The sequence below is a fragment of the Amia ocellicauda genome, chromosome 2 (genome assembly GCF_036373705.1).
Source record: "Amia ocellicauda isolate fAmiCal2 chromosome 2, fAmiCal2.hap1, whole genome shotgun sequence".
NCBI classification, from domain to species: Eukaryota; Metazoa; Chordata; class Actinopteri; order Amiiformes; family Amiidae; genus Amia; species Amia ocellicauda.
In genome coordinates this window covers 23,537,196-23,563,288 of record NC_089851.1, presented here as the reverse complement: position 1 = coordinate 23,563,288, position 26,093 = coordinate 23,537,196, and the positions used below count along the sequence as shown (strand labels likewise).

Genomic DNA, 26,093 nt, shown 5'->3' with positions numbered 1-26,093 from the left:
TTTGACTGGAAACAGTATAAACTATGAGCAAGTGCCTACAGGAGAGAACTGCACAGTACAGGAATGAAATTCCACTGCCCTACAAAAATGAAAACAGAAAGCACACATCTTATCCATTATTATTTAATACAGGTTATAAATGTAAAAATGTTTTTGTTTTGTTTTGTTTTGTATTATTAACATTTACATCTAAGTGGTCAACGAACCCCCAGCTGTGCAGTTTATACATTCCCAATTAATACTCACACAAACATGCTGGGGGTGGAAATTTACAATTTAAAATAACAATGCTATAATTCTTAAACATTTTTTTTGCTTGTTTAAGATTCAGAACCTGACACTTGTATGTTCAAGTTGATAGTAATTATTTCTCTGCTTTTTCGAGCATGCTTATCAGAGGGAAGACAGCAATGCTAAAGCAATTATTTTGTTCAGAAAAGCAATCCAAGTAAGCAAATTACCAAAAAAGCTGACCACATCATTACATGTCCTGCATTGTGTTAAGACTTTTTTCCATAAAACTTTACAGCCATGCACCTTTCATTATACATATAAAAATAAAAACATTTTGCAGGGAAGGGAGCTAACATTAAAACAAAACCCTAAAAGCAAAAAGTATCACTGCTTCACTGTATTGTACATGTAAGGTCACTTGCATAACCTATGCATTGAAGGAAATCCTTTGATGCTTTAAAACATGAATCATATTAACACAGATCAGCCTTAATTCTAGAATTCCTGAAAATACATATTTACAGCATCCACCATAAGCTTTCAATTTTTTTGTCCTTAGAAATGTGATTGAGAAAATCAAATCATGATCATTGCCATATAATCTAAGACTAGGATGCAGCATGAAACAACATTTATTCATCACATCTGATGCACTCCTATACTGCAATCTATACTTCCATTCCCTTTAATCTAATGGTGTTGATCACTTTGGTTAATGGGAAGGTTTTAAAATTGGCAATTACAATTTAATTATAGAACATCACATGTGACATGGGGGTGTATGTGTGTGAATTATCTATTGAGCATTAGATAGTACCTTTTGGTTTACAAGATGTTTCTAGCTGCAGTAAAGATCATGGACAATAGCACCTACCCAACTTCACTTCACATTTAAAGGCTTTTCAGAGTATTACAGTATCCACATGTATTCCTTTAAAATATTTCAAAACCATACAGGGTTTCTCTCAAAATGTAAAGGAAGGTCAACTTAATTACCAGATCTTTGCTTGTCAACAATGAATTTATATAATACTAATTAAAAAGGCCTATATACCAGTACAATATAGGATATTTAGGAAGTTTTGTAAATGCCATTGTTCCATTTGCTAAAGCAAGGACATGCATTTACATTTCACACAGCAGTAACGCTATAGTTATATGATTATATGTAGTTAATAAAGTCAACCTTAGGTAAACAAGTGACAGCACCTTCATACAATGTAATAATCTTTAATTTGAATAGTTAAATCTAAATTCGGGTTGTTCAGGGACCCCCAGCAGTATAGATCCAGTTAGCAGCTAATGTATTGTTACCCTGCTTACTATCTATTGCTCAAGAGATCTGTTGTGTGCACAAAATTATTTAAACTCACAAAATACCACGTTTCTATTTTCCCCATGAGGTTTTAGGGGTTCCATCAACCAGAACCCATAACTTTTTTTATCTTGTGCAACTAATGGTTATTAATCCATACTGGTCTATGTTAAAGACTGAAGCAAAGTACCATTAAAAACAAATCAAACAAACAAACAAAAACCCCTAAGAATTAATCCATCAATCATTAAAATGGATGGACAATGTAGTTTTTGCTTCCTTAGAATTGTCAGTAATTGATTCATTACACAAACTATGTAAACCATGAATGTCATTAAATAACAGCAAAGGCAAAAGATAGACCATGTTGTAAAACCAGTTTGACACTAAGAATCATGCCGTGATAAGACCATACATACCACAAACGGGATTTTATACACAAACATTTATCATATAGTTGAAGATGCACATCCAAATGGTCTTGCATCATAAATGGACCTAACTTCAAAAATATATATATTTATGTAACACTTTATTTAACTATTGCTACACTATTGCGGATGTTGCCATTATTTCAGATTGCTTTATTATTCAATGCAGGCTAAAAAGAACATCTAAAGATAGGCTTAAAATAAAATAAAAGGATAATTCAAGTGTGCCTTGTGGTATGTCAGTGTTGAAGCGTTTCATATGCATTATAGTGTATTCATTAATATGTTTTGGAGAATGTACCTGCACATAAATAAAGAGGTTCTTTGTATGAAGGATCGGTTCACCGTTAAAAAAATAATAATAATAATAATACTTAATACAGTTAATACTGTTTCATATGCTCCTACACATCGAGACATACCTGTACATTGACTTTGATTGTCTCAGTTGTGACTTAAAAACTTTAATATGAAAAGAAAAAAGAACAGACATTTCCCCTTAAAAATACAAGAACTAAAACTCCCACCCAATCTTTGATAGAAAGGCAGACATATTCACTAGGTATTGGATCTTCTTTTTCATTTAGTACTTCAAAAAGAAAGGAAGGTTCCTTCGATGGTTAAAGACGATCTAAAGAAAGTGTAAAGTCGTGCTTCCTCAGCAATTTCGTTAGTCACACCGTGTCTCTTTCCGAGAGAACAACAGGAGTCCACAAAATAAAGTGACAACTAGATTTAATAAATTAATATACATTTGTTTTAAGATGTACAATGCACATTCTTTAATCCAGGTTTTTTTTTTCCTTTGTTTAAGGGTTATTTTTCATCTATTTACACATGTACAGTTCTCAGGCAGCACTTACAAGCAGGGCAAGATAAGACAAGGAAGGAGGATGCCTGAAACTTGGATGTGAAGCAATAGAAACATCAGCACAGAACAGAAGGAAGCCAACTGAGGACTGTGAATAAGAGTCCAAATGCCAGGAGGTCAGAGTGCAACTGACACCTCACAGAGTTGCCTCTACTCTTGAGGAGAGCTGGTGGGTGGTGCCGAGCTGGCTTTGCCCGCCGCCTTGCGTTCGTAGTTTACAAGTCTCTGGCCAACAAGGTATCTGGATATAAAAAAATAATAATTAGAAACACGAAAATCTACAAACTAAAGCTAAATCTGTTAAATACAGTTATAGGAAATGCACATTAAACTAACTAAACATTTTACTGTTTATACGTTTCTCTGCCTACAATATTGTCTACATTAGAGAGGGGGACACACTTCTAAAATGGTTTCATTCCCAAACTGAAGTAAATCAATTCTGTCCTTTCATACTTGCACACATTGCTTGGAATGAAGGTTTCAAAAAGCACAACATTCAACAAAAGGACTATATCCCAGCTAGGGGGCAGAATTTGCTTTCTTTCTAGCAGAGCTGCAATTCTGGACTCAGGGGGCACATTCTGCAGTGTATTAAATCTATTTCTGTAAAACAGAACTGCGGCAGAGTCGGCTCAGCAAGTGCCAAATAATAAGGAGCGCAGAGGACTTACTTGTCGTTCTTGATGTGTTCATAAAGGCGCTTGAATTGGCGGATCTGGAAGGAGAGGATTCCCATGAGCATCACCACCATCAGGAGAAAAGGATAAATCCGGCGCTGGACCAGGTTCTGCATCTCAGCTGCCACCCCTGTAGAGACAACAGAGCACAGTGATGCTCCACACAACTTCATCATTTATTTAGGTTTCATTTCCAAACCTCCAGTTATTTCCCCTTCTTACATCTAATCTGACATCATCAGTGACTCCACTTTTTCAAACATGTGCGTTCAGTATTGTGAACAATTTAATATGAAGCGTGTATGTTAAAGGACCTACCTATTACAGGTACAATGCCGACAGCTATGACATAGGGCACACAGAGCGAGAGCAGTAAAACTGAAATGACTGGAGCTGCCAGCTTGCGGATTATAAAATGAAGGTCAATGTTGCGGATTCCATTTGCGTACACCTGAAAGACAAAAATAGTTTAAAAGAATTAAAAAACATTTCTTTACATTGTTCATAATTGTTTTTATTTGTTTCAGATTAAAGAAAGTAGACAGCACTATATATATATATATATATATATAAAGTTAAGGTAAAAATACTAACGAATACACATTCCACTCTATCGGTGCATCATAATAGTGGAAAGTGAAGACACACAAGCTTCTTTATATGTATTAATATTCCCTTGAAGAATGAAGGCGACACAAACCTGCTCAATAACGGTCTTCAGCCACCACTGGGGACCCATCAGGGTTATGGCAGCGATGATTTTGGCATGGAGCACTCCAAGAGCCCAGTCCTAGATCGAAGGACAACATTTTAAGGGAGCGCCTTACATCCAAAACCACACACGCATATGTACACACCGATCATCTTTTATTAAGGACCGTCCTTACAATCCAAGGCAATGTTCACCTCTCAGTCAGCAGGGCCTCAGACGATCGTAAACAGCGTTTTTATCGACCGTTTTTTCATAGTTAGAATGACAAACCTGCCACGGGTAGAAGAGAGGCGTCTGGTCCAGAGGGACCCTCAGAGGAGCCACGATGACCAGCTCAAACAAGAGGCCCAGCAGCAAGGGGATCACTCCAGCCAACAGGATGGCCACAATCAGAGTCTTCATGATCTGCAAAACCAACAATCTTGTAACCAATTCTACCTACTGCGCTCCACCTGTAAAAAGTGTCCTGGAAAATCAACACTTGATCAGAAACATCCATTGTGAGTACTGTACTCCACTGCATAGGAAAACTTGCTCTTCTTTTCATGATTAATAAAACAGGAGGAAGACATCAACCTGCACTGATTAAATAAACTACTGAAGAGCACAATGGACGAACAGTGACTTTCGTCTTGTTACTACAACAGTTCAGCTACAAATCCAGCACTGAATGTTCTAACCCCTTCACAGGAAGTCGGACTTGTTTTTGGCACAAGACTGTGGCCATGTTAACAGTGGCTGTTCCTCCCCCTCATGTAATACTATTAGAACAGATGGAGAAGTCACGGTGCTGTTGGGAGATTTGGTGAATCGTAATATTACCATGAGAGACCACTCCTGGACTTTGAGCAGAATAACCCGCCGACCCTGGGGCATCCAGGCCAGGAGCACAGTGATGGCTCGAATGGACAGCCAACACACGTACAGGCCACAGGCTGCGGTGTACAGCTCGTGGATCTTGGCACTCCCGGTCCAAAAGGACATTAACCAGCGGCCAGTGAATACTGTGGAAGTGGAAAATAAGTCCATTAATAACCAAAGAAAAAATAGGAAATCCAATACCTGCTCTACATGCAACACAAAAGGATCTGACCCAACTCACAAACTGAATTACAGAAGTACAACTAACCTGTCATATACATCCTCCAGCACTTTAAGAAACAAGTGTTTCTAGTGATTGATGGTACATACAAACAAGCACACAGATTTAGTTTCTGCCCAGGACTAGGTAATATCAAAGCCTCTGCTACTAAAAGAACGGTTTTATTTTCTCTTCACTTCATATTATCATTTGAAGCTCATGCCACAAGTAAATGATTAAGATCATTAAACTCTGGGTTAACAAAGCAATAACAGTTCATGCAAATAGGTATAAAATGTGAGCATACAAGCCTACACAGTATGAATGGAAATAAAACATTTCAATGTTCAATTGTGAAGGCATTACATTTTATCGTAATGATGACTTTAATGGTCGCCAATTAATGTAATATACGGGAAACACCAAGAGCATGTGTTATTAGTGTAATAATTATTGCTAACATTAATACAAGGATACTTTTATGTGATTGGTAAAACTTAGTAATAATCACTTACCTGGTAATGTGAGGCAAATAAGACTGGCTACCAGCAATGTTGCACACATGAACACTATTAGCAGCACAATCTGAAAAACAAGAACCAAATATGCAATTTTCACAGGAAAGGAAACGGGAATCAGAATTGGACAGTTTGATCACTCTCAGAATTCATACTTTTGTCAAGTTATATACAGCAATTTCACAAAGATGTTTCCCTCTCGATGAAAGCCCGTCAGGCATATTTCACAGGGTGCCAAAAAGACATTTAGTACAAATGCTGACAAATCAGGGAAAAAAAAGCAAGTGCAGCTTACGGATATAGTCTTTAGCAGGACACGTACACTAGAAACAGAATAATTCAATCTTTAAATTCAGAAGGACAGGTTTCATGATAACGAATGCACGTTCCCGCACAGGAAGCCGTGACAGGACGTTCGTTTGCTTGGACCCCCGTGGCCCTGTGCAGACAGTGATGTCTGTGCTTACCCTGAAGGGGAACCTAAGAGGCCTGTGGTATGGCTGGAAGCCCACCGGTCCTCCCTGCTGCAGTATGGCCTGGTGCGCAGCGTGCAGCCCCTCCCCCACCACAGGGATGGCGTTGTTATTGCGAGCTTGCTGGTTGTTGTTGGCCTGCTGGTTGGCATTGTTGTCATTTTCCTCCTGGTCCCCCAGCAGGTAAGAGTGAAGGTCTCTGTTGGAAGAGGTGACAGGTCACACATGGACAAACAAAACTAAACATGAAATTACATTAAAAAGAAATAACTCTGCAGCTCAGAAGAGAAAGAGTTGGAAATGTTGGTTAGGATAGAAAACTAAATGAATAACCTGGGTTTCTTCTCTGTATGGCTTATCAATGAATGTTAAAGAGAAGACTGAGCTACTCACAGCAGATAGCCAGCCGTGACAGTCCAGGCCCGGACCAGTCCTTTCAACCACTGCCTGGTGTGTCCTTGTTCCAGGAGAGCAGGCAGCACCACCTGTAATAGCAGCAGCTCCAGAGACAGCTCACTCACAGGGGCGTCACTGCAGGAAAGACAGGGCAAACGTCAGGGAAATACACAGAGCACGACAAACGCACAACAGCAGTGTGGATACAATTGAAATCTTGATTGTTGTACATTACCATTATATATAAACCACAGCACATCATTACCTGTAGTTCTTAAATGATGAATAAAGCTGAAGATTCCTGAAGCATATTTATTCTCACACACACTCACAAATCACTATATATAGTGGGATTTCTTTTTAAGTGAGCCTCATATCTAATAATCACACAAAGTACTGTAGAATAGGTTATATAAACAAGAAAAGATGCAATTACTGTTACAACTGATCAGATCAAAAACTTGTTGTTGAAACTTCAGTATATTGAGGAATCCCACAAAAAAAGAGTCAGCTCTGACAATAAGAAAAGGGAATTACCTGTACAGCATTACATTATAGGGAAGGAAATATGGTAAAATGTGTTTGATTATCCTGATGGGAAGCCAAAGCATTAGAAGGACAATGGACCCAAATACGACCTGCACAAAGAAAACCAAACAAGAAAACCATCAGTTCTTTGTAGCATTGCCTACAGTGAACAAATTATTAAAATTATATAAAAGCTATAAAAATATTATAAAACATACCACTGATAAAATAAATCTTCTGAGATGTCTGTATATAGGCAGATGAATCATTTCTTGGACAGGATTAAAATCGGGATCATTCAGGTTTCTCAGAAACCACAAGACACCAGGTCTCAGAACCTGTAATGTAAATATGAGCTTGTTATGCATACTGACAGATTCTGAAAAATACGTTTTTGGCCTTTCCAATTTGAACCTGGAGTTCAGGACCCCTTTCTAAAAAAATTAACATCAACATGTTAATAATATACATATTGCATCATAACATGACTTAATATTAAAAGAAGATACAAATGTATCCGTTTCCTGAGGGTTGACATTTTTTATGGATTAATAAATAATTGATAATGGACTGCAGGAGAAAAAAAACAGAGGATGTTTGAATTGTTTAGGGATTGAACATATTAACAATTATTAAAAGCCATTCAGGATTAAATACAACAGTAGTTCTAACAAAGAGCCTTTTATCTTTATTTTCTATAGGTCTTGGTATAAGTGAGAATAGAGGTGTACTTTAATTGACAGAAGATTAAACAATAGGAAATTAAGTGAGCAATGGAAACATATGCCTTACCTCTCGCAGCAAGAGAATAAAAGATGCAAAGTAGAAGACGTACACCATGCCCACGAGCCAGTGAAGAAACATCGTCGTGCCCGGGGCCGACTGAAAACTCAGTTCCCGGTCTTTCAGAGAAGCATCAAACATTTCCTGTGGGGGCAGACAAAAACACTTTGAGTATGTGGCTGTTATCTATGGAAAGCAATTAACATTTGTACATTTTTAAACATATTACTGCACAAGAGATCATTAGCATAGCAAACCGACCAAAATAAAACTATCGCTGCCCCTCACTGTAGTAAGTTTAAAAGGTTTACTCACCAGCGAGCAAATGTCAAGCCACCAACCACAAATAAGTGGAAACACACCAATCTCCACAACCACCAACAAAGAAACCTGAAATATACAGATTTGATGGTTATTTAGTATTACTTACTTAAAAGAATGTTGGTGTTAATTTTACTACAAATATATATACAAATATATTTTATTTTTAAATGTAATCAACTGTACATAACAAATATTAAATTGTTATTGAACAAACATTTTAGGAAAAAATAAAACTGAAATTAATTACAGGTTGATTTTTAATGGTGAAATTGAGTTTAAAAAATACAAAATTAATGAAGTTACCTTTACAACAATATAGCACACCCCTAACAAGCGGCGGGATCTTTGGAATTTCACCAGGGCTGCCAGCCCCTGAGGAATGTAGTTAAGGAGCAGTGACTGAGTTGGGGAAATACAATTCTGAAGACATGAACATATCAAATTCAGAACTGTCCCTGATGCTCGGTGCAGCATGAAAAATACATTTCTGAACAATAAAAAGCTCAGGAGGAGAAATCACACATGAATGTCACATTGTGTCGCTGTTAGGAGGGAGAAAATATAAAAACAAAACAGAAAGCAGTACAGCAAACAGTTCTTACAATGTCAGGCCTATAACTGGCTTGGCCACTGTGCCACTATATTGTTATAATGATGTGCAAACGATGCTGCATAACATGACATGGTTCTCTGTAATCATGGCTCATTTTAAACATCCTTTTCACTCTTCCAGAAGTCCTATTTTCTACTTATTAATGTCTCAGGATCTTAAAATTGCTAAAACACAGTCTAATTTAGAAGATGACAGTTATCTTTAAAGTCTGTGTACTATTTATAATATATATATATATATATATATATATATATATATATATATATATATATATATATATATATATATATATATATCACACACACACACACACACACATATATATATATACACTCACCTAAAGGATTTTTAGGAACACCATACTAATACTGTGTTTGACCCCCTTTCGCCTTCAGAACTGCCTTAATTCTACGTGGCATTGATTCAACAAGGTGCTGAAAGCATTCTTTAGAAATGTTGGCCCATATTGATAGGATAGCATCTTGCAGTTGATGGAGATTTGTGGGATGCACATCCAGGGCACGAAGCTCCCGTTCCACCACATCCCAAAGATGCTCTATTGGGTTGAGATCTGGTGACTGTGGGGGCCAGTTTAGTGCAGTGAACTCATTGTCATGTTCAAGAAACCAATTTGAAATGATTCGACCTTTGTGACATGGTGCATTATCCTGCTGGAAGTAGCCATCAGAGGATGGGTACATGGCGGTCATAAAGGGATGGACATGGTCAGAAACAATGCTCAGGTAGGCCGTGGCATTTAAACGATGCCCAATTGGCACTAAGGGGCCTAAAGTGTGCCAAGAAAACATCCCCCACACCATTACACCACCACCACCAGCCTGCACAGTGGTAACAAGGCATGATGGATCCATGTTCTCATTCTGTTTACGCCAAATTCTGACTCTACCATCTGAATGTCTCAACAGAAATCGAGACTCATCAGACCAGGCAACATTTTTCCAGTCTTCAACTGTCCAATTTTGGTGAGCTTGTGCAAATTGTAGCCTCTTTTTCCTATTTGTAGTGGAGATGAGTGGTACCCGGTGGGGTCTTCTGCTGTTGTAGCCCATCCGCCTCAAGGTTGTACGTGTTGTGGCTTCACAAATGCTTTGCTGCATACCTCGGTTGTAACGAGTGGTTATTTCAGTCAAAGTTGCTCTTCTATCAGCTTGAATCAGTCGGCCCATTCTCCTCTGACCTCTAGCATCAACAAGGCATTTTCGCCCACAGGACTGCCGCATACTGGATGTTTTTCCCTTTTCACACCATTCTTTGTAAACCCTAGAAATGGTTGTGCGTGAAATTCCCAGTAACTGAGCAGATTGTGAAATACTCAGACCGGCCCGTCTGGCACCAACAACCATGCCACGCTCAAAATTGCTTAAATCACCTTTCTTTCCCATTCAGACATTCAGTTTGGAGTTCAGGAGATTGTCTTGACCAGGACCACACCCCTAAATGCATTGAAGCAACTGCCATGTGATTGGTTGGTTAGATAATTGCATTAATGAGAAATTGAACAGGTGTTCCTAATAATCCTTTAGGTGAGTGTATATATATATATATATATATTCCTTATTTCTACATGCCACATATATAAAATAAGCCATCTTGGGAAATGAGCATCCATACAACTGCCTTTCCAATGTTAAGCATTAAAGAGTCAGTCAGTTTTAGGATAGCAATGCAATACTTTAGTTGGTTGGAGTGCGGAAGAGAATTATATTTATCATAGCCACACATAAGCAAAGAGTTTGAGAAGGCAAGTCACAGACAGTATCACACTCTTAGGCAGTAAGGGCAATGGTAAATAGTAAATGAGTTTCAGATGCATTACAGGCCTCACCCTAGCCCCGCTACAGTGTTACAGGTTCTAATGATCAAAAATAAATAAATTAGTATATTGAGCTCAGTGCAGACGAAGCAAGCAGTGGCCAAGCTAATCACTGGGGATGTACTGAGATATACCAGCCCAGTGTTTCAATAAAGACAGAAACAGGTTACTGCCTCATTGTAGGATTAGTTGTTTGAACTCCTTCATTCTTGGCTATTTATCACTTTCGGCTGAAATGAGATAAAAATACTCCACTTGCACCAGATACAGGAAGTGAACAATTCAGATAACTCTGCCCATCTGTGATGAGCCCAGCACCTCATTCTAAACAGTCAGAGGATGCGGTTTCAGGGTGAAAGGATACATGACACACGATTAATGTAACGGCCAACAGGACGTAGCCAACGATTGTTGTGATCAATCCTTCAAAGTGTGACGCTTGAACCTAATGGGGGAGACAAGAAAATCTTAACATCCTTTTTTTCCCCTTACAAAATATCATTTTCCGAAGAGCTGAAACCTGCCAATGTAAAACACCTCTAGGTAGATAAAGCATTTCTCTAAAGCAAGTCAAACATCTGTGTTAAATTTCCAACTTGTATATGAGTTCTACAGACCTCTAGGGTAAGGACTATTTTATTAACTGAGACATTTAGTTTCAGAATAAAAGGTTAATTACAAGAGCAATCAAGACATTATATATATATATATATATATATATATATATATATATATATATATATATATATATATATATATATATATATTTTATATATTAGTCAGTATTTGAAAATCTACCAAAGCAGCTACTTCCAACAACTTACATAATCTTCAAAGCCAAGCCCAACAACAGAAAAGTGACCGATGTGGTAGGGACAAAAAGCTGAAACAATAGAAGAAGCATGTTATTATTATTATTATTTTTTTTTTATTATTTTTTATTTATTTATTAGCAGACACCCTTGTCCAGGGAGACTTAAAAAATATTACCCAGTGCACATTTTGTACATTATTTCATGTAAAATAACATTAATCAGATTTACTTTGTCAACTTGCAACAATTTAAAAATAATAATGTGGCAGTCATCAGACACAATTGACCAGAATTACATTTATAATATAACTAAAAGCTCAAATACATACCAAATACAAGGATGAAGAGTGTATTCAGAGAAACTACCCAAAAAACATGCTCCTGAAAAGGGGGAAAACATTGTTTACAATTAAAACCATGTCACTCCTATCAAATTGTACTTGATTTCAAAATTCTGTTGTCACAATGTTACTTCTGTCTAAACAGTAAGGCAGCTGATTTACAGCATTTACAGATTCCAGATGTTTGACAAGAGCATCAAAAATCTACAAACTGGCTTTTTATTACTTGTATGAATGTTTAAAATGATCGGTGTACCAGGAAAACCAAGGAGCCGTCAAGTCCAAGCATCTGAAAGATACCAACACAGTACATGTATTTAACATCAGAATTAGTTTTTAGCATTCTGCAGTGTTATGATGGCAGGTTTGATGGATGAAAAAGAAAAAAACTGTAAGTACATAAAAAAAAATCTGTGAACTAAGAACTGCAGTAGAAATATTATTAAAATAAATCTTTACACGTTTGAGTATGAACTCATTCCATTGGCTGTTGACTTGACTGTATAAAATTGAATTGGTTTGTTTGAAAGACACCTTGGATACAATTTGTATACACAGTGGACAACAAAAAGGATAAGATGACTATGGAAAGAAAATAAATAATATGCAGTTTCAATTAAGCAGACATCTAAGACCCATAAAATAGCCATTTGTTAGTTTACGTCTGTTCTTTACCACACAATTAGGTAATAAATGCTAGAATATCAGCTGCAAGTATCAGCAAGAATACTGTAGAGCGATGCAATGGCAAACTCTGCTTATTGTACAAGAAAGAAGAACAACGCCACATATCTCTGACACTTTTTCATTTCTGACTTTCTTCCACATTTGCAGAGAGTAGAAATGTGAATTGTCTACACACACACATACACACACACACAAGACTAGACATTGAAACATTTACATTTTCAAACTGTAGTTCTAAAATCTAGAGGATTTATTAACATAATTGCAAAACCTGTACAAAATTACAAAGGGGAAATACAGTATTGCTTGTAATTAATGTTTTCCCCATTGGCACTATATTTAAGAAATGTTAAAAACAAAACTAAAAAGAAATTTGGACATCGTCACAGTTGTAAAAATATGAATAGTTTGTATATGGATGGGCCACACATTGTTTAAATCTCATTTCTTGGAAGAAATGAGGGAGAAGGAAAAAAAAAAAAAAAAACCTGGGTCTGTTTTTTATTTTTATTTTGTATAATGCATTCAGTTAGTCACTCAAACTGTTAAACTTCTAGTGTTTAACATTCTAATTCTTTTTAATCCTTAAAAAGTAAAAAACACACACAAGGGGCACGGAGACTTACACGCTCCCATGTTAGCTCCTCTGCTGCGCGGTCCCATTCCAGAGCATTCCAGTTCATGTCATCTAAAAGACAAATTCAATTAATGACTTTCACTGCTATAGGATTTTCCTTTATTTTTGCATCACTCTCTCATCATTGCCTTATACATGTAGCAAATGGAAAGATACAGTCCTAGTCAGCAGGGAACAATAGGCAACACGACCTTCACTTCAAATCCACAGCAGAAAATTAAATGCCTGATGCTGGGGCTTGTACACTTACATGGAGGGACTTCTCTACTTTGGTATCTGTATTACACTGCAGCTTATATGGATCCAAGTTAAGTACAGGTAGTTCTCCACTAGTTCTCTGTATGTACAGAGAAACACTACTGGTTAAGTTTAGGTACTGAGGTGTCTTAGCAGAAAACACTTAAATCCTGCCATGCAAATGCCCAAAGGAGAAATATTGGCATTAATACAAATGCAGTGGCAGCATGTAAACTCATTATGAGTAGTATTCCTAATAAGTACATGGGATGCTGTTCTAAAATCAAATTTAGAGTAGTAGGTGCAGTCAAGCACTAAGTGAACAAAATTAATGGAGAGTAAAATATAAATGTTCATATGAAGTGATTTCTCTGAAAACATGGGGTGAAATTTAGTTCAAAGGAGCTGTACCTTGTCAACTATCTCCATTTAAACCTTTTAATGAAACATTCAACAATGTGAGTTTGAAAAATAAAGGAAAAGCATTTTCGCAACACACGAGTCGTGCTTTTCTCTCAGGCTTTTCATTTATAATATTATAAAAGGAACTTAATAGAGAGAGTAAGACTTTGATGTCAAAATTGAGGTGAGGCGATTACTCAAATGTGGGCAGAAAATAGCTGTAACCCTTGGAAATTCAGCAATAACTTGTTGGTAATGAGCAAAATAGATTTTTGCCTTAGGCCTAGCTGAGTCTAATTCTATAAGGATGGTAAAGGGGAAAAGGCACATTAAGGGTTGTTTGATTAGATTGGAAAGTCTAACAATAGTCAAAAGTTGTGCATGCTACCACCCTCACCCCGTCAAACCTCCCTTTTTAGTATATATGTTTAATTGTCTGTTCGTAAATGTAAAAATAAATAAATTCATTAAACTCCGTCAGTTGCATCGGGGTTTGTCAGTACCTGGTGCTCCATTATTGGCATCTGCAGCGTCTTCAGCAGCGGCATCCTCCTCATCGTCATTGTCCACTTCCATCTCCTCGGCTGGGTCCACCTGGATGTCGGGTATCTCTGCCACCACAGCATTCTCAGCAGGAGGGTTGGCTGGCACTGGCGCCGGCACGTTCTCAGCAGCCCCATTCCCAGCACCCGCAGCCTGGACACGCACAGCAAGGGACAACATACTTACACATCCTCTCTTACGACAGCAGACTCTTCGCAGCACGTGACTGATCACATATTTGGAATACAAGAAAATTCTGAATAATAACGCGTTATTAGTGTGCATGTAAACCTGCTGAAACTTAATGTATAAATTAAGGAAAACTATGGCTCAGATGGCTAATACCCTTTGCCTGAGTTCTGCCCACTCAAAACTTGGGAAGAATGAAAGGTATTTTAACGGAGTCTGAACAAATGGACAAAGGAAGAGCAATAGAATCTATGTCCACTGCTTTCCTCTATTTCCAGATCATAAATGAACAGGTTTTTCTGTGTTTCAGTCATCTGATTGGCAGCTGCAGTCCTCTGCTTTGTACCTCATTGGGCTGTCCTGCTCCGTTGGGTGGCTGCTGCTGATTTTGCTCCAGCCACTGGGGAGCGCCACCATGAACAATCTGCTCTCGCAGCCAGACCAGACTGATGAACGCACAAAGCGTACATGTCACCACAAAACACCCCTGCAAGCAGTCTGCCAGCAAGTTTTCCCTGAAATAAAGAGCAAGTAATACATTGCCCAGTTAGTGCTGTTATTACTATAATATATTTCAGAAATGTTAGTGATTTTTAAGAAACATTTTTTTTGTAACTTAATATTTATATACTTCAACTGTAGCAGAAACACTCCCTCTTATGGAGACACTTACGTGGATAGCATATCTAATGGCAGCGTCAGAAGCGAGCTCACAGAGCCAGTAAACAGACACTTGTAGATGCGACCTGTCAGAAAAGCATAAGAGATTAATACCTTACAGTTTTAGAGAAAAAAGGAAAACAGGATTTTTCTGCTTCCACAGTCACAATACAGTTTAATTTGAAGTAGTTCACAATATAATAATTTATCTGACAGCTCAGTGTGTGATTGTCAGCAAAGACACCATTAATGTGCATCTGGACACATTGCACATTTAAGGATAAACATTAAGTTCGTTTTAGGGTTAGAATTAAGCTACGGTAGAGTAAGGGATAGGATTAGTTAACATGCAACTGCAGCTGTAGATCACGTGAAAGCACATGATATGATATACTACAATCTCGGCAGCACAGGCTATTCAGAAGGACTTAGATTCAGTTGAGGGCCAACACCTGGCAGATGAAATTCAATGAGGACAAGTGCAAGGTAATACATGCAGGTAACAAAAATGTCCACTATAATTACACTATGGGAGGAATAGAAAATGGTTAAGTAATGCATGAGAAAGACCTAGGAGTCTACGTGGACTCCTCACTTTCTCCATCCAAACAGTGTGGGGAAGCAATAAAAAAGGCAAACAGAATGCTAGGGTATATTGTCAAAAGTGTAGAATTGAGAACAAGGGCAGTAATGTTCAGACTGTACAATGCACTAGTTAGAGCTCATCTGGATACTGTGTGCAGTTCTGGGCTCCACACTTCAAGAAAGATATCGCTGCTAGAGGCAGTTCAGAGGAGAGCAACCAGACTTATTCCAGGTCTGAAGGGAATGTCCTACTGAGAGACTGAGGAACTGAACCTTTTCACCCTGGAACAGAGGAGACTACGTGGGGACTTGATCCAAGTCTTCAAAATCATGAAAGGCATCGACCACATCAAACCAGAGGAGCTTTTCCAGATCAGCAGGGACACACGGACCCAGGGACACAATTGGAAATTGGGCTTCAAGGCATTCATGACAGAAAACAGGAGACACTTCTTCACACAGAGAGTCGTCACAATCTGAACAAACTCCCCAGCGATGTGGTTGAAGCTGAAAATTTGGGAACATTTAGAAAGAGACTGGATAGGATCCTTGTATCACTTAGTTATTAATGGTCACTAAACGAGCATGAAGGGGCGAATGGCCTCCTCTCGTTTGTAAACTTTCTTATGTTCGTATTATGAGGGTTAGGTTAAACCCAGACAAACAAAACTGTATTACTTACATGCTGTGAGGGGAACAACTCCCAACCAGGCAAAGGCCACAAGTGTGTAATGAAACCAGTATCGTATTGCTGTGCCAATACTCGTCACTAGTCCTGCAAATATATCCTGAATGGGGAGCCTTGAAGGCATATCTGGAGAATAAACTGAAAAAAAGGGGGGAGGAGGGATTAGCAATTTAAACTTTTTTTTGCATCTCAGTTTAATACATTCAAATATTGAACTGCACATTGAAGATATTAAGTGTTTTGCTTTTTGGAGTATAGCTGCCTTGATTCATAAATATGTTCAATATTGTAGTTAATAAACCCCTCAAAAGAAATAACTGGAAACAAAAAACAACAAGAATTACATATTCTGGTTTTGGAAAAAATTTCAAATGCGAGTTATTTTTTATTGTATAAATATAAAGTATATTTCTTTCTATAGAGAAAAGCTATATGAGCTATAAATAACTTATAAAAACGTATATCAATATTTGTATGTGGTTCTTTGTCTGTCTGTATTATTCAGTTCTTTTTTTTTTTGCTTTTAAAAAGAATCTTATTTACAAAGAATCTCCCAGTGATTTAAAGCAGTAAAAACTGCCAGACACAACTTTCCTTTAGCTTTAGCACAAGGAATTCAAGACAATATTATCTGAATATTTAGCACCTTGAACATACTTTATTACTAAGCCATATATTTTAATTTCCACTTGAGACTAAGTAGTCTTCCAAGTTCAACTTTAAGCCCTACTTACAATACTGAATACCGCGATAAAATCTCTTTATAATCACCTCTGTTCTAGTCTAAATAGGTAGGTAAGGCTTTGATACCAGGGATTAATCTATTTAGGATTTAATTAACACTGTTAAAGAATTAAGGAAAAAAAAAAAATGAAAATCTTATCTATCGATATATAAATAGGGAGAGACAGATACATGTGTGTGTGTGTGTGTGTGTGTGTATATATACATATATATATATATATATATATATATATATATATATATATATATACACACACACACACACACACATAGTTCCCACAGCAAATGTCAGTCTGAAAATCTAAGTTCATGTAAAGAGGTATATACAACACAGTAACATCTGCATATACCCTAAGACCATAATGAGATCAGGTTACTTACTTGGCGTGAAAGCAAACCTATGCTTGCATAATTCGCAGTACTCTTTCCTGCTGTGTTTTAGCCATTGAACCAAGCTGTAAAACAAAGAAGCCACGAAGAGTGAGAGTCAGGCAAGGAAGAAGACACTGCGTTGATCCCACTCAGGAGTCCTTATTCACACCAGTATAGGAGAGTACCTGACCAGACAGTCTCTCCAGACAAACAATATGTTTTAGAAGCAAAAGATAGGTGTGTGCTTTCTAAGATTCACCAATCAGGAGGTTACACAAACTCAATATTATCTTAATGAAGTGATACAAAACAGCATCTGCACACTACGCTTCAGTTCGGCACTGTAGTTACTCATGGTAACTCTGGAATCAGAATTGGGGGTCAATTCCAGTTCAATATTGGAATTGACCCCCAATTCTGATTCCAGAGTTACCATGAGTAACTACAGTGCCTATAGGAAGTATTCACCCCCTAGGACTTGTTCACATTTTGTTGTGTTACAACGTGAATTTGTTATGCTTGTAAATGATTTGTATTCTTCTGATTTAAGACATTGATGCTCTCCTGCATAGTAACATTAGTCTGCGAACACAAAAGGAAATAAGGAAGCATTATTTCACTGCACTTTTCCATACAAGACATAGGTTATCAAGTCTAGAAATATGAAATACAAATACCACAAGTCTTATACAAAGCTCTGCTAATATTGCCACCCAGAAGCAAGGTTCTGACTTGCTGGTGGATAAGTGTGTTCAAGGCATTCAAATACATCAGAACCCCCTGCTTGGTCTCTTTCAACAGTATGCATAGAACATGAAGTAGTGCAGAGATGCACTTTTCATGCAGGCCTTTGACCTGACAAGTCTTTTATTACACATTTTCCATTTCGCATTGAGTTACTCTTCCCTGTAATCAATTTTTAAAAGCTCCAAACACTGCACAAAAGCTCTCAATTGCGACTTCATTTCAGGAGTACCGGATGAATTATTAGAGCAGGAGAACTTCAAAGGTTAACATAAGCAGAAACATAAATAAAACTATTGAAAATACAAACACATACACCACGTACAAGCGCTGGCATAACGGGAAGTGTATAAACTGTGTGGTGATGTTAAGATCTCAAAGAATTACAAACATTAATGGATCATTATATTCTGTATGTTGCATTTGCTGCAATGCATTAACGATGAATTTGAAATAAATATGTTATGTCATTACTGTATCCTTGCATCTAAAAGCAAATTACTTCCAATCTTTTGCCAATATTAAACTGTCTACCAGTGTAGCTAATAATGTGAGAGAGAAAAAAGATGAGTCTCTCTTTATTCAAGCTGTGCCCTAAATAAGAAACTGACTAGGAAACAATTGTGAAAAGGACAGATGGAGTCGTGATATTGAAGCATGACCCAAACTCCCTGAAACGTGACCTACACTGTAAGCATGTACAGATGTGGTTATTCAGCTTCCCCATTCCTAAACATCCAAAAATGTGGATGCCATTGCTTTTTCTTTGTTTTTCATTCTCCACACATCTCTGCTCCTTCTGCCTTGGGGCACCGGATATTGCAACCAACGATCTAATACTTCATCATTTCACAACGATCACTGCCTGGGTATGAACCAAGGCATGTGGGAAGCAGCAAATGCCTCTGCTGTCAATCACAGCCAATCCCATCATTATTGAATTTCCACTCTATGTAAACACATATGGGCAAAAAGCATAAACTAACATTTTCGACAATGCAGAATAATGCAAAACCTTTGGCCATAGTAATCAGGTGGAGTAGACTTCTTTTATCAGATGCCCTGTATCACACCCACTTGTACAGATTAAGACCTCTTTCTAACAGGGATTTCATATTTTGATTGACCACCTATGACATTTTTAACTTATCTTACAGTCAATGCCAATACTATCACTCATATGAACTGTTAAATCCAATCCAATGTCTTTTCTATTTGTAAATGCAGCAAAGATGCAATGAAAATAAAATACAAAAACCTGACTAGTAAATCTCACACACTTTAATATTAAAAGTTGCACGAGCAGAAAAAACAGATAATATGGCACTTCCCTCCCATTCAAATAATGTATTTGAATTTGTGTGGCATAGACCACTTATTTGCATACTGACAGACTGACTCCATGCACAGTTAAGTAGCAAATTTAATGGAATTTAAATAGTTTTCACTGCTCTAGAGGCAGTTCAGAGGAGAGCAACCAGACTTATTCCAGGTCTGAAGGGAATGTCCTACTGAGAGACTGAGGAACTGAACCTTTTCACCCTGGAACAGAGAAGACTACGTGGGGACTTGATCCAAGTCTTCAAAATCATGAAAGGCATCGACCACATCAAACCAGAGGAGCTTTTCCAGATCAGCAGGGACACACGCACCCGGGGACACAAATTAAAATTGGGTTCAAGGCATTCAAGACAGAAAACAGGAGACACTTCTTCACACAGAGAATCATCACAATCTGGAACAAACTCCCCAGCCATGTGGTTGAAGCTGAAAATTTGGGAACATTTAAAAATAGACTGGATAGGATCCTTGGATCTATTAGTTATTAATGGACACCAAATGAGCACGATGTGTCAATTAGCCTCCTCTCGTTTGTAAACTTTCTAATGTTCTTAAAAAAGTAAATACGTAACCATATACTTATGCTTTTACCATACCAACAAGTGTCACTCTTCAACTCTTTGTTTTGTAGTGGGAACTTTTGCTTGAGTTCAAGCTAAAACGTGCATATGATAGGCGCTAAAGACACCGGCCATTGCAAAACTCAAAGGCATAGAGCTGCATATCTGCTGTATTCATGGAGTAATCCTTAAAAAGTAAGCTTTGAAATTGGGAAATTGTCAGCTGATCTATGCTGTTGGTAAAGTCACACAAAATCGAAGGCCTCTCTATTTTTAAATACGGTACCAAACATCTTGTTAAAGTAATGAATTAGAGGGACAGCAGTTACACGTATTGTGACTGAAATAATTCTGTAGAACTTATCCAGATCTAATCTTTTCTGACACCCAGTTGAAACCAGTCTCGATCTGTAATTCTGTGGCTCAAGTAGGACAAGGGTCACAGGTCCATGATCCTCAAAGAAAATGAAAACAAGGACTGGAGCTGCTCACTTGTGCTACCAGAACCGTACTTATCAACACAAAGAAGGACATGTTAGAAATAAATACAGAAATAATCAAAGAAAAAAAGATTTGCAAAAAATTGTACTTGCCATGAATCCAGTAAAGCTCAGAATACTTTATAACACAATGTTCTTCACTTTGTTTACCAAGAGTTTGTGAGCAGATGTTTCAATGCTCAATGAGACCATAACTGGTTGTGCAACTTTGTGTGCAAATTTGAAGGTAGGAAGGGTCAATTGCTTATGCTAATGTCTTGTTGGCATTGCCATTCCCTGTAAAGTAAAGAGGGACGGTCTGACTAAGATATTTTAGCTTGAGAGCATTTCCATTGCAGCTCACCTAGGCTATATCTTAACTACACGTCACCTACACAGTCTTCATCTCCACTGGGCCACACAAGCCTATCTGTAAGCATCTTCTTTTTTTCCTGTATATCGGCATTTTTAAATAAGCCAAGCTATGCTACAGATAATTAATAATTACTTGTATTTACTATAGATTATTTCTCACCCTTTTGTCCCGATTTGGAATCACACAACTCAGCTCTCCACTAGAACTTTTTGGCAGCTTCAGGAAGGATGAGACAAAGCACTTGTCCTTCAATACACACATTGCAAAGCCAACACATGATATTTGCACCACAAGCCCTCAGTGCCTAGATTTTTTAAGTCACCATTTGAAGGATCTGTTGCAGAAGGAACAACTAACACCATGAACTTGATCTGACAATTGCATAGACTGGATCCGAAACATTAAACTGTCTGTTGGTAGCTTATAAAACTTCAAATAGGATGTCTTATTAAAAAAATTATAATAATAAAAAATAAAAATAAAAAACTGACACCAGGGTATTTATTTCTAAGTGTCAGGATATACAGAACATAACTATGGTGGTGAAACCAAACTGCGCTTTCTTAAAACATCACACATGAAGACTAAGAGCACACATTATCATATCTGAAATCGGGTAAAAGGTCTGACAACTTACTGTAAGTGTAGACAACACAAGAGCAGTCACATCATAAAAGCATTAGACAAAGCAACAAATTAGCCTACATTTAATAAAACAGCTTGCCAGCAAATAAGATAAATATTTTCTAAAAGTCTAGATGGTTGTCTTGATGTTATCTATAGGCTGTCAAGACTTATAGATTGAGGTTAGAAATGCGGTACAGGCTGACATACAGTATATATATATATATATATATATATATATATTTTAGGGTATACCAGTGTAAGGTACAAATCACACTTGTATTGTTTAATCATATGCACTTGCAGTTAACTTATTATTTTAAAAGTAACTGATTCTAAAAAATGGTCTCAGCACCACAAACCATTAAAATGCATCAGTGACAGTTTGTAACAACTGCAAGAATCCACCAATTATGTGGACATTCCCTTAAAATATTCAATTATGTGGACAACGTATAATAGTATTTAGATTTATGTGTTTTTGTATGCAATTCTAACACTACAATAATCTAAAATAAACAACCCCCCAGAAGCATAATTAACGGAAACCAAAAACACATACCATTCCTGGTGGATGAATTTAATACTGCCAGTGCAAACACAGGGGTGATAGAGCGGCTTGTCTGGAGTTCCTTCTGACCGGCACACCCTGCAGATATCAGCTGCAAAAGACAGGTAGAAAATGTATTCAGTTATTACATTGGGCTCTGTAAATATAGGATGATGATAATGATTATTGTTATTACTACTATTATTAATGTTATTAATGTTGTTAATGATTCCACAGTGATGTTACAGGGAGCTGTAAATGCAACTTCACAGTGAGGTTCATCAAAACGTACATACAGCTAAACGGTGTTTAAGTTATTCAGTTAAATAAACAGAGACAAAAGTAAGCAGCAGCAACTTCACTAAAAGATGTAAAAAAATATTAAAGAAAAGAAACTGAATGAGATAGGATACAGTGCTGGCAAAGTTATAGCTGAGCTGCAGTGGAGAGAGACTATAGCTGCAGGTTAGCATGGCCACAAAATTAAGCAATACCTGGGAACAGTTATGGACACTAGACTGTAAACACTATTGAGAAATCTGTATAATGAATATAAATGAAAACAAAAATAAAAAAACAAACACAGCTGTAGGCCTACATCTAACTTGAGTGTTCTTTGGGAGCACTTGGCCAATGGAGAGAGAGAGAGAGAGAGAGAGAGTAATTTTGAATTACTGTGATTCTGTGACTTAGGTGAATGCGCTAAGCAAAGAGAGTAAAATAATACTAATATCAGTAATAAACTAGTGAAGAAGTGCTGTTCAGGAAACACTGAGTGATGCCCTCTGAATATAAAACAGATAAGCCATCAACTTTTAAAGAGAAGACAAAAACAAATCCAGAAATCTGTAAGGATCTGGCCAGCTACCCTTCCGGGGAAAATACTACACATATAAGTAGGGATGCAATCAAGAGGTCAAAGTCAATTCGTCCTGTTGTCTAGGATTTGGAATTCGTATTTAACCTCTGAACATCTGTCAACAAACAGGGAATGAGTGAATGTCTACTGCACAGTGCTGTATGCTTTTGTAATCCCAGATCCATGCTGTATACAGTGCTCAAGTGCACACTTCATTTGTTGCAACTTCCTTCTCAGATGTCCTTAGCCCACTGCAAGTGTGCTAATATAAAGTAAAATCTGGTGCTATGAGAGAGAACCATACAATTCTGTACAGATTTGATTCCACATTAACTTTTTACTAATTGATGGATGGATGGAAAATTGAAATACGGCATTTCTGTTGTAGAAATTGCAGTTATTGCATGTGGCTTAAGAAGACCTTTTAGTGCATTATTCATTGAGCTCCTGATCCAGACACTCTTACAGAGTACAATGGAGATATCAACTGAAGCTCTTCTGATAGGAATCATCCAAAAGACCATTAATCACCTTCTTGCGCGTTTATTACTTACACTTTATTGTTAAAACTGAAGACTTACAACTGATATCAAACAGCTAATAAGATAAATTTTCCCCACCACCATGTATGGACCCAGAGTTAAATAAGATCTTAATTAAGTTTCTTAGAATGTGTTCCACAAATAATCCTGCAATCATTTTCACCAATCTATAACATTTCAGGAAACTAGCAAACAGAAAATAAGTACTGCACAGAGAGAAGTAAACTTTTCTTAAAACAAAATACTGGAATTTTACCTGCAGTTCAAATTGCACTACAGCAAATGGGACTGAAGGGACTACCTCACACCAATTTTAAAATGTGTTCATGGCACAGGAGCAGTCTGCTGCAGCATCTCTCACTATGAATGAATACTTAATGTTGTTTTTGGCAGTCAACACAGTCTTGCTCAGCAAATGCAACCTGATGTTTTAGACCTTATACCAACAATTAAAGTCCTCAAGCAAGCAATTATATATTTTAGAGACTGTAGCATAACTGATCATTTTAATTTACAACAGTTAGCTGAACCAATACAAAAAAAAATAATAAAAACAAATGTGCCAATGGATTATTGGTGATGTGTAGGCTAAGTGTAAGTTAGATACTTTGGGGTTTTTTTTGGAACACAACAGTTTAAGAATATGTTGAAAAAGCGATCAAAAACAAAGACTTCATCCAGCTGTCTCCTGGCACTGACATTCACACTTGAGTGAAACCATGTCATATTGTTTTCCTCAGAATAACAGTATCAGTATCAATAAAGCATTAAACCAAATTTAAAGCAGTACAATACAAAATAAACATGGACTCAAATCAAACAAAGTTTTAGTATATTTATAAAACAATAGTGGATTATCATGCTGTGCCTCCCATTCTAAGTTATTAGCCTAAAAACGTGTAACTTGCAATTAACACATCTTGACAACTACGCAGGATGTCACAGATGTTTTTAAACTTCCTGAGTGTCTCCATAAAAGTTTTACTTAAAACACATAATCAACAAAGGCCATCTTCTCCTCAGTGCTCTTACACATTCTTACTGCAGGATTTTACCATGATTGTAAAATGTGCAAGGCAAAGTGATATGCAAATTGTCCACTAAAGCAAAGGCAAATATGTTCCCTCACTATATTCAATTCTAAAGCCTTTAACTAGTCATAGGGGGATCTGGGTTTCAGATGCAGCTGTGATGAACAGAAACACCACCATCACAACAAGAGTATCCCAGTATCCTGAAACAAAGCACAAGGCACTTCATTCTCAGTACTGAAATAATTGCGATTTGATGTATAGTACTTATTGAATATGCTTTTCCAGCATAATAATGCACTGGGTGGCTCCTCACCACACATATAAAGACACAATGAAAGAGTTAATAGCGTGCAAACAGGACTGTTCTGAACTGCCATTCAAGTGATTATTATTAAATCCACAATATTATGATCGTCGTTAAAGTAATATATGATTTATCGGTCACATTTTCACAACAAAAATCGTTCGGACCTTAACAAGGCCTGCTATTAATTCAACGACAAACATATCACTCAGAAGCTCTAGAACAATTAAAAATGAGAATAAAAGGGGAAAACGCGTGACGTGACAGTAAGGTAGATCGTGTTTCCATGCATTACAAACTGAAGCAAACAGGAAAGGTACATACAATGCACTCCAGCCGTGTTACAACAGTTACATAATCGTGCACATTATTCCGCATGATACACTCACCATGATGCACGGCTGTAAAAGACAAACTGGATTGTGTAACATTAACAGACGTGTTTCACAAGTGTGCATTTTGCAGGGTGTACAGTAGCCCACCTCATTGTTTCGGTGGGCTGCGCTGCATTACCTGCGTGATCAAGTGTGTCAGTTAAAAACAGCGAATGTGTCGAGCTAGCCGAGCTCTGCGTGTCGTCGGCTTGGACGCTTTTCGAGTCCACGGTTCATTAATAACACAATATTTTCACATAAATGGTTGGATGGTGTTATACTACCTTCCTCGGCGGTGTCCATCTTGTATGCTGACGCACTGCCCTCGCTTACACTTTACAGTCAACACATCAACACACCGTCAGGGAGCCTGGATATCAAAACAGCTTCAGAAGAAAATGCACATTTAAGCTCGGATTTGCGCACGGTTGGCACCCCACTACTTTCTTTCAGCTCTTGTTGGAGGCGCTCTGATCCTGTTTCTGTGCGATTCCCCCCGTGAGTGGGGCAAAATCCTGTTTATTCAACACGAAACATTTTGAACTGTAACCATTCCCCCCTCCAGAAAGATCATAAAAAAAAATCCGCACCACGACACTTGCAGGAGTCTTTAC

General features: G+C 37.5%; 1 protein-coding gene across 1 annotated transcript; it reads right to left on the bottom strand.

Moving 5' to 3' along the window:
* Positions 1 to 107: 107 nt before the first annotated feature.
* On the bottom strand, positions 108 to 26,093 carry marchf6 (membrane-associated ring finger (C3HC4) 6). The gene is made up of 26 exons (XM_066721465.1): positions 25,764 to 26,093; positions 22,379 to 22,478; positions 17,702 to 17,775; positions 16,571 to 16,714; positions 15,317 to 15,389; positions 14,990 to 15,158; positions 14,415 to 14,607; positions 13,262 to 13,323; positions 12,205 to 12,237; positions 11,937 to 11,988; positions 11,618 to 11,676; positions 11,158 to 11,238; positions 8,650 to 8,718; positions 8,338 to 8,412; positions 8,032 to 8,166; positions 7,458 to 7,577; positions 7,249 to 7,349; positions 6,709 to 6,846; positions 6,310 to 6,514; positions 5,840 to 5,909; positions 5,066 to 5,247; positions 4,514 to 4,648; positions 4,232 to 4,321; positions 3,850 to 3,982; positions 3,526 to 3,661; positions 108 to 3,092 (listed from the first exon to the last, which is right to left on the bottom strand). Exons 1-26 carry the CDS (start codon positions 25,780 to 25,782, stop codon positions 3,002 to 3,004), a joined length of 2,739 nt encoding a protein of 912 aa, XP_066577562.1. The 5' UTR covers positions 25,783 to 26,093; the 3' UTR covers positions 108 to 3,001.